The following is a 14843-nucleotide window of genomic DNA, read 5'->3' as shown; positions in this document are numbered from 1 at the left end:
CGGACCCCCAAAAAAATATAATATATATATATATATATATATATATATATATATATATATATATATATATATACCCTATAGACAAGAACTGGAATTTGGGAAATAAATTCTTCTAAAGCTATTTGTGGAAAAGTTCAAAAGGCTGCAACTACTTAGAGGAGGGAGAGGTATTCCTTTTATTAATGTGAACACGTCATATGCATCAGAAATACTGAATTTTAACAATTTTTCAGTTCACTTCCTAGAGCAAGCTTCATTATATTGCGCATTCAGACAAGTAAAATCTAGTGGAAGAGACTAAGATACTCTATACTTTGTGGGGGGGAAGTTCATAGTTTTTTTTTTTGCTTATATATTTGTTTATTTTGGTGCCAGTTCTCGGTCTGAGCTTCTTTTTCCTTAAACCTAGTGTTCTACCACTTAAGCTACAGCTCTATGTCCAAATTTATTGGGTAGTTTAGTGAAGATAATTGTCTCGGGAGGCATTTTTGTTGTTGTTGTTTTTGTTGTTTGTGAAATAATTGACTTATGTTATTTTTTCTCTTTCTTTTCCTTTGGTTTATCCCGTGCTGTCACTATTTTTGACTTTGGTACCCTATGTCTTGTATATACGTTTATTTGATTTGGGGATGGGAAGAGGAATAACAAAATCTTGAGACAATGGAAAAGAGTGAACTAATGTAACATAGACACTATGTTGGAAATGAACTTTACAATTTGGTGGGAAGAAGAGTCAAGGGTGAAGGAAAAGTGGGAGAAATTGAGAGATAGGGTAACAGTGTTCAACAAGAAATGTACTCATTACCTTACTTATGTAACTGCAACTCCTCTGTATATCACATTTACTATAAAATTAAATTAAATATATATAGAGAGAGACAGAGAGAAAGAGAGAGAGACAGAGAGGAGAGAGAGCAAGAGAGCCAGAGAGAGAGAGAGAGAGAGAGAGAGCAAGCGAAAGAGTAAGAGAGAGCACCTCAGGAATTTTGCTGCCCAGGCAGGTTTCAAACCACAATCCTCAGATGTCAACCTCCTGAGTAAGTTTGTAAGTTTTTTTTCTTTTTCTTTTCAAGTAATAATTTTTAAAGTGTTTTTTCTTGTAAAAATAGTGTACAGATGGGTTACAGTTACAGGAATAAGGTAATGAGTACATTTCCTATTGAGCATTGTTACTTCCTCCTTTGTTTTTCCCCTACCATCCCTTCCCTCCCCACATAAGTATAAGCAGAAAATGTCAAAAGCTATGTACATATAACCATATAAGATGAGGTTAAGTGAAATGAACCCCAAGATAGGGACACAACTTATTTTTTATTTCTTGCTAATTCTTAAGTAATAGTTTTATTCAATATCTACTGATAAAATAGAAAATATGTAATGACAGAGTTTTCACAGGAATATAGATTCAAAATAAATAAGTTCTATCTTCATGGTATCATACCTCCCTCTAATGAACCAACAAACCAACAATTCTACTTTTATCTCTGATCAATGTAGGAGGTGTAGGTTCAAAATTAAGTTTTCTTCATTTGTGAAAGAATTCAACTAGTGGCAGAAATGAACTACAAACTCAAAAATATTCTTTAAAGAATTTTTGGAGAGTTGCCAATATCTGATTTAAACTAAAAGTAGAAACAATTTATTGTATCTGATCTTGAGAAAAATGTAACTAAGCGTCAGGCTGTATTAAGGATAGAAACTAATAATATTGTTATTGTAAATCAATAAATAGTTGAAAGTTTAAATATTTTAACCATGTAAACTGATGAAGAAAAGTCTTTAATGGCAAGTGTTTAGTTCTAATTAAAGCAGAGAGAATAAAAGTATAACGTAGCCCTCTAGTAAAATTCATAACAATGCTCTTTTTCTTAAGCGGTAAATATAAATTGGTATGTAAAGGAATATTTATGTATGCTCGGAATCTTGATGAACCTACCAGAGTTTAAGACAGATGTGAAGGTAAACACACTGTACTTGGTACACAAGCGTGCTTCGAAGAGGTTCATCTTTAGGTTAAAATACAAGAGGCAGTGTGGTGAGGAAGAAGAGAGAGGACACAGAGGAATTGATATTACAAAATCTCACGCACTGTATCCTACATTGACAGCACTGGCATGATGAAATGTACTATGCCTCAGAGCATGTAAAATGTCACTCCAAAGAATAACATAGAAGGTAAACTTTGAACTGGTCTTTCTTTTTCACTTTTAGGCTGAACAGGACAATGGGCACCCTCTCCCTGCCTTCGCTAGTCTACACATTGAGATTCTGGATGAAAACAACCAAAGCCCGTACTTCACCATGCCCAGTTATCAGGGTTATATCCTAGAATCTGCTCCTGTGGGAGCAACCATTTGTGATAGTCTAAATTTAACCACTCCCCTAAGAATTGTAGCTCTGGATAAAGACATAGAAGACGTAAGTTCACATCTTGTCATATATAACTTTGTATATTTGTTTTTATTTTATTTTATTCTAAGGGTGATATCAGAAGGGTTAAAGTTACATAAGTAAGGCAATGAGTACATATCTGTTGAACATTGTTACCCCCTCCCTGTTTCTCCCCACTTTCCCCCTTCCTCCACTCTTCTCCTGCCCAAGTTTTAAAGTTTATTTTCAACATATTGTGTTGTGAGTATCGCTGTTGTATTGGTTCACCCTTTGTCCTTTGTCTCACCGTGTTCATTTATATTAATAGCAAATCTTGCTAAGCATAGTTTTGTAAACTATAGAACAGAAAATAAAGTCACTATAATGAATCTTAATATCATGATTTAATTCTATATCAGAGATATTTTAAAATGGGTGCTTTAGTCCACCTGCAGGTTCTCAGAATATGGAAGAAAATAAATATTTCACTTGTTGCTGGTGAAATCACCAGCACAATCTCTTATATTAATATAAATTGAAAACAATTTTATATAATTGTGGATAGTGAAAAAAGTTACAAAGTGAATATAAAAACAGCCTAGAGTATGATTAGGGAGAATTTTTGTCCAGGATTATGGTCTTTTATTAAAAACATACATGTGGGGACCGCTAACAAAACAGCTAACAAGACCAGGAGGTCTTGATATTTCCTCGTCTTTACTCCACAGGTTGCTGTCACTTGGTTTTGTGGTACTGACCCTACCTCCCAGAATGGAAAATTATTGAGAATAGGCAAAATAGAATGTTACTGCTGTGTTCAGAGCGATACTATATAAAGCTAGGATATCAAATCAATAAGACCAGAGTCTCCAGGAATTTATGGATGGGGTAGGTAGCAGGAATTCTATTTAGCTGGGCCTGATCAGCGTGAGCATGAAAGAAAATAATTTTCCTAAGTTATTAAAACAGAGGTGGCATAATTGCAATGTTTTGCAAACATTGTCAAATAATTGCTTGTTTGGACCAATATTTTATATGAGGAATGATTGTCGTTAAGTACCCAAAAAATTAAATACATATAATCATATAGTCACATAATTTTCTAAACTAACAGATTTACTTTTTATATATTTATAGAACCTTACAAAATATTAAGAATAGTTTAATTTGGCTTCCTACACACACTCTAAAACATCTAATCCATCCCTAGAATATTGATATAACTCTATTTATCCAGTTGGTCTTCTTCTACTCATTTCTTGCTTAAATATATATTTCATTCAGCTACAAGAGCAAAATCTGATTATATTGGACAAAATTCCAATATAATTATATAGCATCAATTTCTCTATGAAAGAAAACTTATTTTCATGTACTTATTCTGTTTCCTGCTACCTGAATATTTCTTCATCACCAATTTCGAATCCTTTATGCTTCAGCTAATACATTTATCAATTACTTGTACTTTTTCACATCTGCCAAAATATACCTTATATAATTTTAGTAATTTTCTTTTGTTTTGAAATATTTCATCTTTTATATAAATCAGTGTAGATAGTTATATTCAGTGACTAGTGTTTTTATATCTTTCAACTGAGGCATTTATTTGTTCAAGAATCTCATTCAGAGTTTTCATTAAATTGATTGTTATTCCTTGATGGATTTATCTAAAGTGGTATTTTCAGCTTTATAAGGTGTATTTCTCCATTCACAAGTTTAATTCTCTTGAGACTAGGTCTGCTATCTTAATAATGAGTGTATTTTGAATGTCTACCACAGTCATTAATACTTGATAGATTTTATTAATTCTTTAACATGCTGATAAATTCAGATATGATTGAAGGAATTATGGTATCTAATATATATTTCAGAAATTCTAATAATACTGAATTAATTCAACAATCCACTCACTGCATGTCCCATTTCATGGCTGGACAAATCTAATTCATAAAGAACTCTCTATTATATTGAGATGAAACAAGCCTACTTGCAACTTCAAAATTCTCTAGTCACTGGAACACAGAATAAATATATGAATTAGTCATCAGTGCATTTGAAGGCAGAATTATACTTTTCCAAGTTATTTTATTTTCTTACTAACCATTCTTTAGATTATATAAGTTATTTTACTGTTAATATTATAAAAAACCTTCATTAACATCAAAGTTGTTTTAATTTAAAATAAAAGAATATGGTATAAAATTTCTTATGACAGTTGAAATTAGTAAAGATAATTAGTTAAAGATGAACTGTTTTATAAAGACAGAAACATGTCAGATAAACATGCATCTACCTGGAGTTTGAAAAAGAAAGTGAAAGCGAAAGAGAGAGAGAGAGAGAGAGAGAGAGAGGTGTCACTGCAGGAGATTGACTCTGGAGTTGTTTCAAGAATGACTATAAGACAGCCAAAGACAAGAAGAGGATAAATTGAATCTATTATTCAAAAATTGAATTGTTCTTTTCTCTCTCAATTTGGTGAAAATAAAGCACAGTTTTGATACCTAATGAAGCATTGATTAATAAAGAAAAATTTTAAACTATTTCTTTTCTAAAGACACATAGATAACTACATATAGAGATATGCATATATATGTATATATACAGATTTTTATATTTATATCTTTAAAAGCATTCTTACTTAAAAACACATTACAGTTTCAAAATAATGCCTATTTAGAAGTAGAGAATTTAATGTACAAGATTTATAAGAATTATATCTGAGAATATCATATTTTGAGTGTAGAACCAGCAAAAGTTGACAATGGAGTTCTTGATATAGGAAATAAAGAAAGACAATAGTCAAGAAAGATTACCCATCTGTTTTGAAAAAAAATAGTAAATCTTAGTTCCATATCAACCTGTTACATTTGTGTAAAGTATTGTAAATACAAGTGTTCTTGGAATCTAGTTTAATATATTCATTAAAACATTATGTATTTTAAATGGTAATTAGAAGTAAATATCATTGTTCTATCCTTTATAGGTCACAATGACATTCAAAATTTTATACATTTTTAGAAAAGGTTGTAATTTAAATGTAACAAGGAATGTTGATCATTTTATTTTCTACAGGTATGTTTTCACATGTTCTGTGATTCTGGTCTCTTGTACTCACAGAGTGTATTTAATGTCTAACTTACATTTAGGTTCCACCTGGTGGAGTTCCTGTAGGTACTATTTGTGCATTGTCTGGTTGTCAGTTGTTGTGCTTTATCCTCTTGTTCTTTTTTTCCTAATAAAATTTCATCACATATAAACATATCTAAAAATTCTTTATGAGAATAGGAACACATTCCTGTGTTCAAATGAACATAGGAATTCCTGTTGGTTCAAATGAACCGACAATATTTGAATTTGAATATTGTATCATTATTTAAGTATTCTTAGTCTACAACAGAAATGAGTAATTCATCATCTTTCTAAAAGATTTAAAATTTTAAACCAAATCCTTCAGCAAAATGCTGTTTAATTAAAATTGGCAGATTAGAAAAAATTTATTTTTACTTCTCGTTGTACTTTGTCATTTATGTACCTACGTAGGTACATATGTTTCCATGTGTATATGCATAGGTATAGTATGTTGATTGTACACATATAGATGTAAATATGTTCTATGTGTATGAAATAACACATTTGATTCTTATTAAATACATCTCACAAATACAGTTCTATATGGTAAAATAATTTTATTTTACATTTATATACTGGTTTATCTTGATGTTAGTATAATTGCTTTTGTTTTCGTTTCCTCTGTATTTGTGAGCATGATAGAGTGAATTTTACCCTCTACAAAAAATACACAACCAATGAAATGGAGTAAAAAATCATAATTGTACTTTATTCTGAACTAATATTTTAGAGTAAATGAATATTCCCTTCTCATATGCAAGTAAATGATATTTACTAATCATTTTCTTGCATATATATTGAGCATACATATTACAACTTTCTTGTTCCAATTGTGAGCTATTTTCCATTGCGATTTTCTGCTGAATTTTTGACACTAAACTTAGAATAGTGTTCCCTCATTAATCACTTTTGCCATCATATCATGTATAAAAATTTTCATGTCAGAATCTGCATATACCGCCGGGCGCTGGTGGCTCACGCCTGTAATCCTAGCTACTCAGGAGGCTGAGATCTGAGGATCGCGGTTCAAAGCCAGCCCGGGCAGGAAAGACTGTGAGACTCTTATCTCCAATAAACCACCAGAAAACTGGAAGTGGCGCTGTAGCTCAAGTGGTAGAGCGCTCGCCTTGAGCTGAAGAGCTGAGGGACAGCACCCAGGCCCAGAGTTCAAGCCCAACGACCGACAAAAAAAAAAAAAAAGAATCTGCAGATACCCACCTCCCTCTATTATTCCTTATTCCCCCTTTTCAGTATACCTGAGAGTCCACTCTCTTAACATTTTCATTTTTATTTGTCACACCTTTGTTTTCTTTCTCTTTTGCATGCACCCATCCAACCATTCAAATTTCTGTTGTCTCTGAATTTCAGTAATTACAGATCATTCATGGATGGTAATAAAACATGAAGCATTTATAATACCAATATAATTTCTATTAGTCTTGAAATTTTAAAATATTTAACTCTAAGTGTATATTATTTCTTCTAAGCTCTTTTAATATTTATATATAATATCAAATATGATAATTTAATTAAAGATTACACTTCTTTTTGGGGAACCTTACAATATTTAAATGAGAAAGAAAGCAAGCATGATACTTATAAGGAATGAACAAAATATACCAATGTTCCTTTGTTTTTACACTGGAAAAGCAAGATAGCATTATGCATATGAGTGGTCTTTTACTGTAAATGAAGTTACTTAAACTCCCAGGTTGAGATTTGGAGCTCCAATTTTTCTTATTTTGTTTTCATTTGCTATTTCTTGAATTGAATAAAGTTATGGAAAGTGTAATTAAGTATTCAGCAAGTCTACATCCAGTTGTGTTGTTTTCTATTCTACCGTTTTTTGTAATTTTCCCTTTTCACTGATTATTCCAGTACTTCTTTCGGTGTTTTGATACACTACATTATAGGTCACCATCTTTTGGATATTTTCAATGACTTACAAGTAAACATCTACTTAATCTTTCTTTATCTTTAAGAATTCTTTTTTCTCTTGGTCTCTTTCTCACTCACCCTTGGAAGTATCAGGTTATAAATTTAAGCACTTGCATTTGCTCAGCTTGCTTGCTTCACTTCACCACTCTACCCTTGAACCATGATGTTTTTGCAGATTAATTGGAATTTGAGTTTCCTAGACTTTTGTACTTGAACTGGCTTCAAACGTGAGTTCTCCAGGTCTCAGCCTTTGTGAGCCATCAGCGCCCTCAAAGAAATTCTTATTACGCTTCCATGTTCATTTGTATAATAAATTTCAAAGACAGCCTCATTTATTCAGCATTATAGATAATGGACTTTTTTTTTCTTTAAAGACAAAAGACCCAGAGCTTCACCTTTTCCTGAATGATTACACGTCAGTGTTCACCGTCACGCAGACCGGCATCACCCGCTTCCTCACCCTGCTTCAACCAGTGGACAGAGAAGAACAACAGACGTACACCTTTTCGGTAAACAAGTTTATGGCTGTACATCTGTATCATTATAACTGATAAGAGATATCTGAGAAAATGACAATGTCAATGATTTGAGGAGAAAAAATTCAATGTGTCAGATAACACCACAGAAACTATTTTAAAAAATCTTTGCATACCTCCCTTTTCTAGTTATACGTCTGTGTAGAAATGTTAATATATATTTTCCCACAGAAGGAAACACTTTCTCAATTTTTATCAACCATGAATGATAAATACACATTAACATACACCAAAATTTTTTTTCTCTCACTCACCGTTGGAATCTTTCATTTCTATCACAGGGTTAGGCTAGTGTTTCTTAATGGTATATTTATCCTGTAGAGAAAATTTGGCAATATTTGCATTTCACAGTTGTCACAACTGTGAAAGAGTACATATATCTGATGTGTAGACAGAAAAACACTGAAACTTGCCAAGTGAATAACAGTTCAAGCAGCAAATAATGATCTGCCTAATAATGTCACTAGTATGGGGATTTAGAAATGCTGATTAGGTTTATCAGCATAGAAATAAGCATCAATTATTAAAGTCACTATTTAGCATATATATGTACACATATACACATATGGATTTATATGACTCAATCTATCAGTTTCTCTATATATGTATCTATAGACTAGTCTGCTTGGGCAAGTAGTACGTACAGTGAAGAAGTAATTCAAGTTCTTGAATAAAATATAAAAGAAAACTGAGCTCATAGACACAATTTAAGAAGAAGTCATCTAGGCATATTTTCTGGAGAAGCTTATATAACAGTTAAACAGAGTTTCACCAACATGACTGTTAAACTTCCATATGTAATTGATTCCAGAAGTCATAGAGACAAAGATGGATGTCTGGTGGTTGTAACACTCATCTTGTTTTAGGTACTTTTATATTACTAATAACGTGATGAAGATATCACTAATAGTGAATGTCAATGAGTCTTTCAAAAGTAAGCGTATTTTAACCATGTTGAGGGTAAAAACACTGTATTGCATACAAATTTAGTAAACGTGAAAAGTATTTTTAATTAAGTTTTAAAAGTTAAATTATACTGAGGTCTTACGAATTAGCCATGTTATTATTTGAAGTTTCAACAACATTTTATGTAATTTATATTTCCTCAGGTAAAATGTGCTGGGAGTTAAAGTGCATTAAAATAGAACAAAATCCTCAAATTCCCACCTAGCATATTAAAAAAAAAACACCTTCAAATATATGTAGTAGTATTTTTACTTTTTCCTTTTATCCATGAACTAGCCCTGTGCCCTTTGAAACTGTACATATAAAAAAGTGTTAAGTTGTAGAGGTGGATTATGTACTGATTATATTCAATGATTTCTCTAATTGTGTGTCTTTTTTTTTCCTTTCACCAAAGATAACAGCATTTGATGGTGTACAAGAAAGTAAGCCAGTTGTGGTCAATATTCGAGTGATGGATGCAAATGATAACACACCAACCTTCCCTGAGATATCTTATAATGTCTACGTATACACAGACATGAGCCCTGGAGATAGTGTCATCCAGGTAATTGCACATGGATATGAAGGTACTCAAAGAAAAATTGTCTCCATAGATTAAAATCATACTGATAAAAGCTGGAGCTATTATGATATTGGTAAGAGCTAGAGTGTTTGCATAGGAAACACAGAGAAAGAGAGAGAGAGAATTGTTAAGCTGAAAATAAATTATATAGTTTAATTAATATTGAATATTTAAATTAAAAATTATGTTTCAAATAAGAGTATATATGTGCATGTGTTCAGACAACCAAATAGATGCTGGAGCTAAATAGTTATCAGATATAACAGCAATATATGCATTTATACTTGATTTAAAAATTAATGTAGTAAGCATATTTAATTTAATGAACATAATTTAAATATCAAAGTAATTTCAAATTATTATGGAAATAAAATAAAATAAATTTCTCTTGATGATAAATGCAACAGACTGCATTAATAAAATGACAGATAAAATACCTGGTTATTGGTCACCGGTAAAAGTGAAAAGTATTTTCTAATTAAGTTTTAAATAGTAAATAGTACTGAAGTATTAAGAATTAGCCATGCTATTATTTGTAGCTTTGAAGATATTTTATGTAATTTGTCTTTCCTTTGGTAAAATATGCTAGGAGTTAAATGCATTAAAATGTTACAATCAATACAGAATGGTAATTTTATATAAAATTGTTATTTCAAATTATATTTGGAAACAAATCTCAGAAAATATTTATTCTAGGTCTACTTTAATAACAGTAATGATTTTGTTTTGTACTTAGTAGCCTTAAATAAGTGGCAATTCATTACTAAATATTTTTGTATTTTTAACATTCTCAGTATCAATCACAAGGTTACAATATTCTTCCTAGTGGCTTTAAGCAATCTTAAATAGAGTTAACTCTGGTAAGGTTGTTTTCATGCTTTCTAGTAGTTTGCAACAACATTTTTGAGGAGTTGCTTAGAAGTACAGAGTAACCAAGATTCACTTTACCTTTCTGGATACAGATCTTGATGAATAGTACCTAGGTTATTAATACTAAAATAGAAAACTCCACTGCTTTCAGATGTTCAACATCAGAGAAACAATTGGTCTAGACAGTCCTCTAAATTTGAGAGACAGACCTAATAATTTTACATTATGTACAAGCCAGGAAATCGGTGACTGTATACATATAGTATAAGATGTGCCAAATAATTATTATAATATATTTACATATGCTGAATAGCAACAAAGAAATACATAATATGATCTGACAGCATATAGTTTATTCTTAGGTGAATGAGTCCATGCATATCCAAGGTATTTTAAAAGCTGGCCAAATGTCTGAGCAATATTCATAAATCTTCATGTAGTGGTGCTTGATTTTTGTATCCAGCTTTAACTTTGGCCCTCTTTGATTACATTTACCTTTCAGTGCTACTAAGCTGCCTCAAGATCCCTGAGCATGGTGTTCACTTTCTCATTTTTTTTATTGTGAAAATACTGTACAGAGGGGTTACAATTACATGGGCAAGATAATGAGTACATTTCTTAGCAAGCATTGTAGCCTCCTCCTTTGTTTCCCCTTCCCATCCCATCCTCCCCCCTCCCATCCTCCACCCAACCCTCCTCCCCCCATCCTACCAAAGTTGTAAAGTTCGTTTTGGACATAATGACTCGTACGTCTCATTGTTGCAGTGGGTCCATCTGTATCCCTAGTTAAATGATTATTTATTTGTTGCTGTGTATGTCCCTCCCCCAAGGTATAACCCCTGCTTTCACTGTATTTGATGTTGTTATAATTTGTGGAGGGGAAGGGAAAAAACAAAACACTTTCTCATTTTTTATAAAGAGAATTTCCTGCTTCTTAATCTCTTTCTCTCTCATTTCTGTTTAAGTACTTTGCCTTTCTCTTCTGATCTTTTATAATTATTTTTTCTGTGGTGTAGCATCCTTTAGTCGTTTTCAGTAAATTTTAATTTTCCCTAGAAACTCCTACTCTGTATGTGTGCATGTGTGTGCGCATGCACACATGCTGCTTCTGGGTCTTGAATTCAGATATTCAGTACTCTCCCTGAGCTTTTGTGCTCAAAATAGCACTCTACCAATTAAGCCATAACTCTAGTTTGGGCTTTTTGGTGGTTACTTGGAGGTAAGAATTTCATGCCTAGGCTGACTTCCAGCCACCAGGTCCTCAGATCTTTTCCCCAACTAGCTAGAATTACAGTCATGAGCCACCAGCGGGTGAAACTCTTTTTCTTGCAACTCATAAGTAACACAGCAGTTTGTAGCCAAAGCAGTGATACAATGAGAAAACATTTTAACAGGTTACTGTCCACAGTCCCTGGAGAGACACATATGTGCACATGAATACACACACACACACACACACACACACACACTTGCTTTCTCTATAACATATTCTTTCTCATAAAGTTCTCTTATAAACATGGTTATATTTATAACCATTGGAAATCACCTTAATTTTTTGACCCTCAAATTATATACCAAAAGAGATCAGCAAATCTTTTTCTCTCATTTGCTGTTTTAAAAACAGGATGAATCAGACAGTAACACTTATTTTAAGAATGGATTATTAGTGCCCACATTCCATGATTTAATATACATTCAAAAGGACTCAGTACTGTTCCTGTTTGGGATTAGATAGAAAAAGACACTTGATTCCTGGGGTACTGGGAGTTTTTCTGAATATTCCTACCATGTGGACATAATCATTTCTATGTATAATGAGAATGGTAGGAAATACTTTCAAATTACAATCATAAGCTCTACTCATATGTTGGTATGGCATAGTTTTCCCACTAAAGAAATGATCTTACACACTTATTTTGAGGACAAGATTATAACTAATGTGAACCTGTACTTCTCAAACTTTCTGTATAAGTAGCATGATAGATACTCGTTAAGTACTCAATGAAGGATAAAAGATATGAAGACAACTAGAAAATGAATGATTGGAATAAGTAGGAAGTGGCAAATACATTCCTCTCTATTCCTTATCATTTGGACCAAGACAGCTACATTTTTCTTCATGAGTCATTCTTTCACAGGCTGCAAAATTATAGCTTAGACAGATAAAGGGATGACAATTATTTCTATGTTTTTATTTAATTAGATGTGATTGTCATCTCCATAATGATATAATTGGAAATAAAAGTAAGTTTTTGCAGAGAATCATCCAGCAGGGACCAGGGATGTTTAACTAAGAAAGCAATAGTAATTATATGTTGAATTGTATCTCAAAAATGTTTGCCTTAGGAGGATCAAAAGCTTTTTTCTGGAATTTGAAGGTTACAAAGTTAATTTCCCTTAGGGATCTCATTCTGAGACTGATCTCATGTTTCATTTAAACATATTTTAATGTACTTTCATGATTTATGCAGATTATCATGATAGATGGTTGTTTTATCAATATGCATACAAATTTTAAAAGTTATTTAAAGGCCAAGAAATTAAGCGTTTTTAATCAACACATCTATTGTTATTCCTGGTATGTGGCAAGAAGTGGTAAATCATCATATAAAAGCAAAGAAATAAAACAAAATAGGTTTCTTATTGGGAGAAAACATTTATAGCTAAATGACTTATTGAGAACTAGGATGTGCAACTTCCATTTAAAGCCATGGCTTTGTTCCTTCTATACCTCCCCTTCCTTGACTCCAAGGACCCTTCAGAATATCAAGGGTTCAAGTTTTCTTTAGTAATATGATGTCAAAATGGTATCTATGATCTATGGTATCTTGACACTTGACACCTATCCTAATAATCCTGAGAGAAGATTTCCTTGTCATTTAAACAAATGTCAGAAATGATTTCCTTAACGATATTTACATTCATTTCTCTGTTTGTTTTGAAATTGAATATTGCAATGACTCCAGATTTTGAACTTAGACCCCAATGTACATAAGACAAGGGTACCAGGGAAACATTTGGTGCCAGTTTGACTGAAGCTGTACAATAGAGGTCATTTTGAGTTATGCTTACACTTCATGACAAGCAATTCTGAAGTCAAACAGAGCACTTTCCTAGAATGAGCCCTTTCTGAACTGGCTAAAGTTTCATTAACGGAGGAGATTTAACTCATCCCCTACTTAGGGGGGTCCTTATACTACACAAGTCATTATGCTCAACATTCATGGTTAGAGATTATTAAAAGAATTTACAGATTCTATAAATTTTTGGAAACGGGGTAAAAGAACAATTAATTTTGACTTGACAAGACAGGAAAGGATTTGTTAGGATAGATATTTGGACTAAATGTGAAATGAAAAATAGGATATGTATCTGAGAAGAACATCACAGATCATATGTCTGTAAAATCAGCCATAATTGGTGTTACTTTCAATATCCATTTTTTTCTTTCATCAACTTGACTATGATATTTTTGTGTCTGTACTTTTTGAGATAGTTGAACTCTTGGATCTTGATATTGACACTTTTGTTTATCAAATTGTAAGGTCTTCTGATAGTCTTTTTCCAATGAGATATATATCTTTGACCTATCTAGGACAGTTTTAAAAGTCACAATCAAGTAGATCATACACAGCACCTTAAATATTTGATGGCCTTTCTTGCCTGTCATCACCACGAAATCTGTTCAGTTATCTTAAAAAAAAAAGAAGAGAAAAGAAAAGAAAAGGAAAGGAAAAGAAAGAAAAGAAAACCTTCATACCTTTGATGGATAATTTTGTAGTTCTCCATCTTGTGAGACCCCTCTCAGTGCTCTGTGAATATCCCCTGATGTCTAAATTCTATTTGGAGTTGAGCCTAATGTCTCTTCCCTATCATGTCTGTCTTGACACTTAACACCTATCCTAATAATCCTGAGCAAAGCTTTCCTTATCATTTAAACAAATGTTAGAAATGCTTTCCATAATGATATTTACATTCATCGTGATAACACAAGATTTTGAACTTAGACCCCAAAGGGTATTTCTTTTATTATGTATCTAGTTTTCATTTGTCTTCTTTAAGTAGCAAACCCATGATGTCTCTATTTTTGTATTAGTTCTTACTTTTGATCTTCAGTCTAGCTTTTCAAGAGCAACTCTACTTCTATTTAGCATAAGTGAAACCAGGGATTCCTACATTTATTTTGAAAAATAATTGTTTGATAGAGTAAATTCACCATTGCTAAAATTCTGCCTCCAGTGTGCTCCTCTTTGCTAATATTAAGGGTAATTCAAGTCAGGGGTTGGTTAGTGTAAGGACTAGCTGTATAGTAAAATAAGAGAAATAGAATTTTTTTTGGGGGGTCCGGTTGTGGGGCCTGAACTCTGGGCCTGGGCGCTGTCCCTCAGCTCTTCAGCTCAAGGCGAGCGCTCTACCACTTGAGCCATAGCCCCACTTCTGGCTTTTTTTTCTTTTTGTTTTATGTGGTACTG

At 32.4% G+C, this 14843-nt stretch overlaps 1 protein-coding gene across 14 annotated transcripts in view; it reads left to right on the top strand.

Annotated features, from left to right (window-relative positions):
- Pcdh15 (protocadherin-related 15) overlaps window positions 1-14843 on the top strand; it is a 453622-nt gene that overhangs the window by 247630 nt on the left and 191149 nt on the right. For 13 of the 14 annotated variants that reach the window (XM_013017079.1, XM_013017081.1, XM_013017082.1 and 10 more), the window contains 3 exons: window positions 2212-2418; window positions 7812-7946; window positions 9334-9483. In XM_013017079.1, the coding sequence (XP_012872533.1) occupies window positions 2212-2418; window positions 7812-7946; window positions 9334-9483 (492 nt within the window). Of the gene's footprint in view, window positions 1-2211; window positions 2419-5516; window positions 5538-7811; window positions 7947-9333; window positions 9484-14843 lie in introns of all 14 variants that reach the window. The other variant, XM_013017078.1, reaches the window with a different exon arrangement.

Source organism: Dipodomys ordii, unplaced genomic scaffold (assembly GCF_000151885.1).
Source record: "Dipodomys ordii isolate 6190 unplaced genomic scaffold, Dord_2.0 Scaffold34, whole genome shotgun sequence".
NCBI classification, from domain to species: Eukaryota; Metazoa; Chordata; class Mammalia; order Rodentia; family Heteromyidae; genus Dipodomys; species Dipodomys ordii.
Note: the sequence above shows the minus strand (reverse complement) of the source record. Positions and strands in the feature narration are given on the sequence as shown.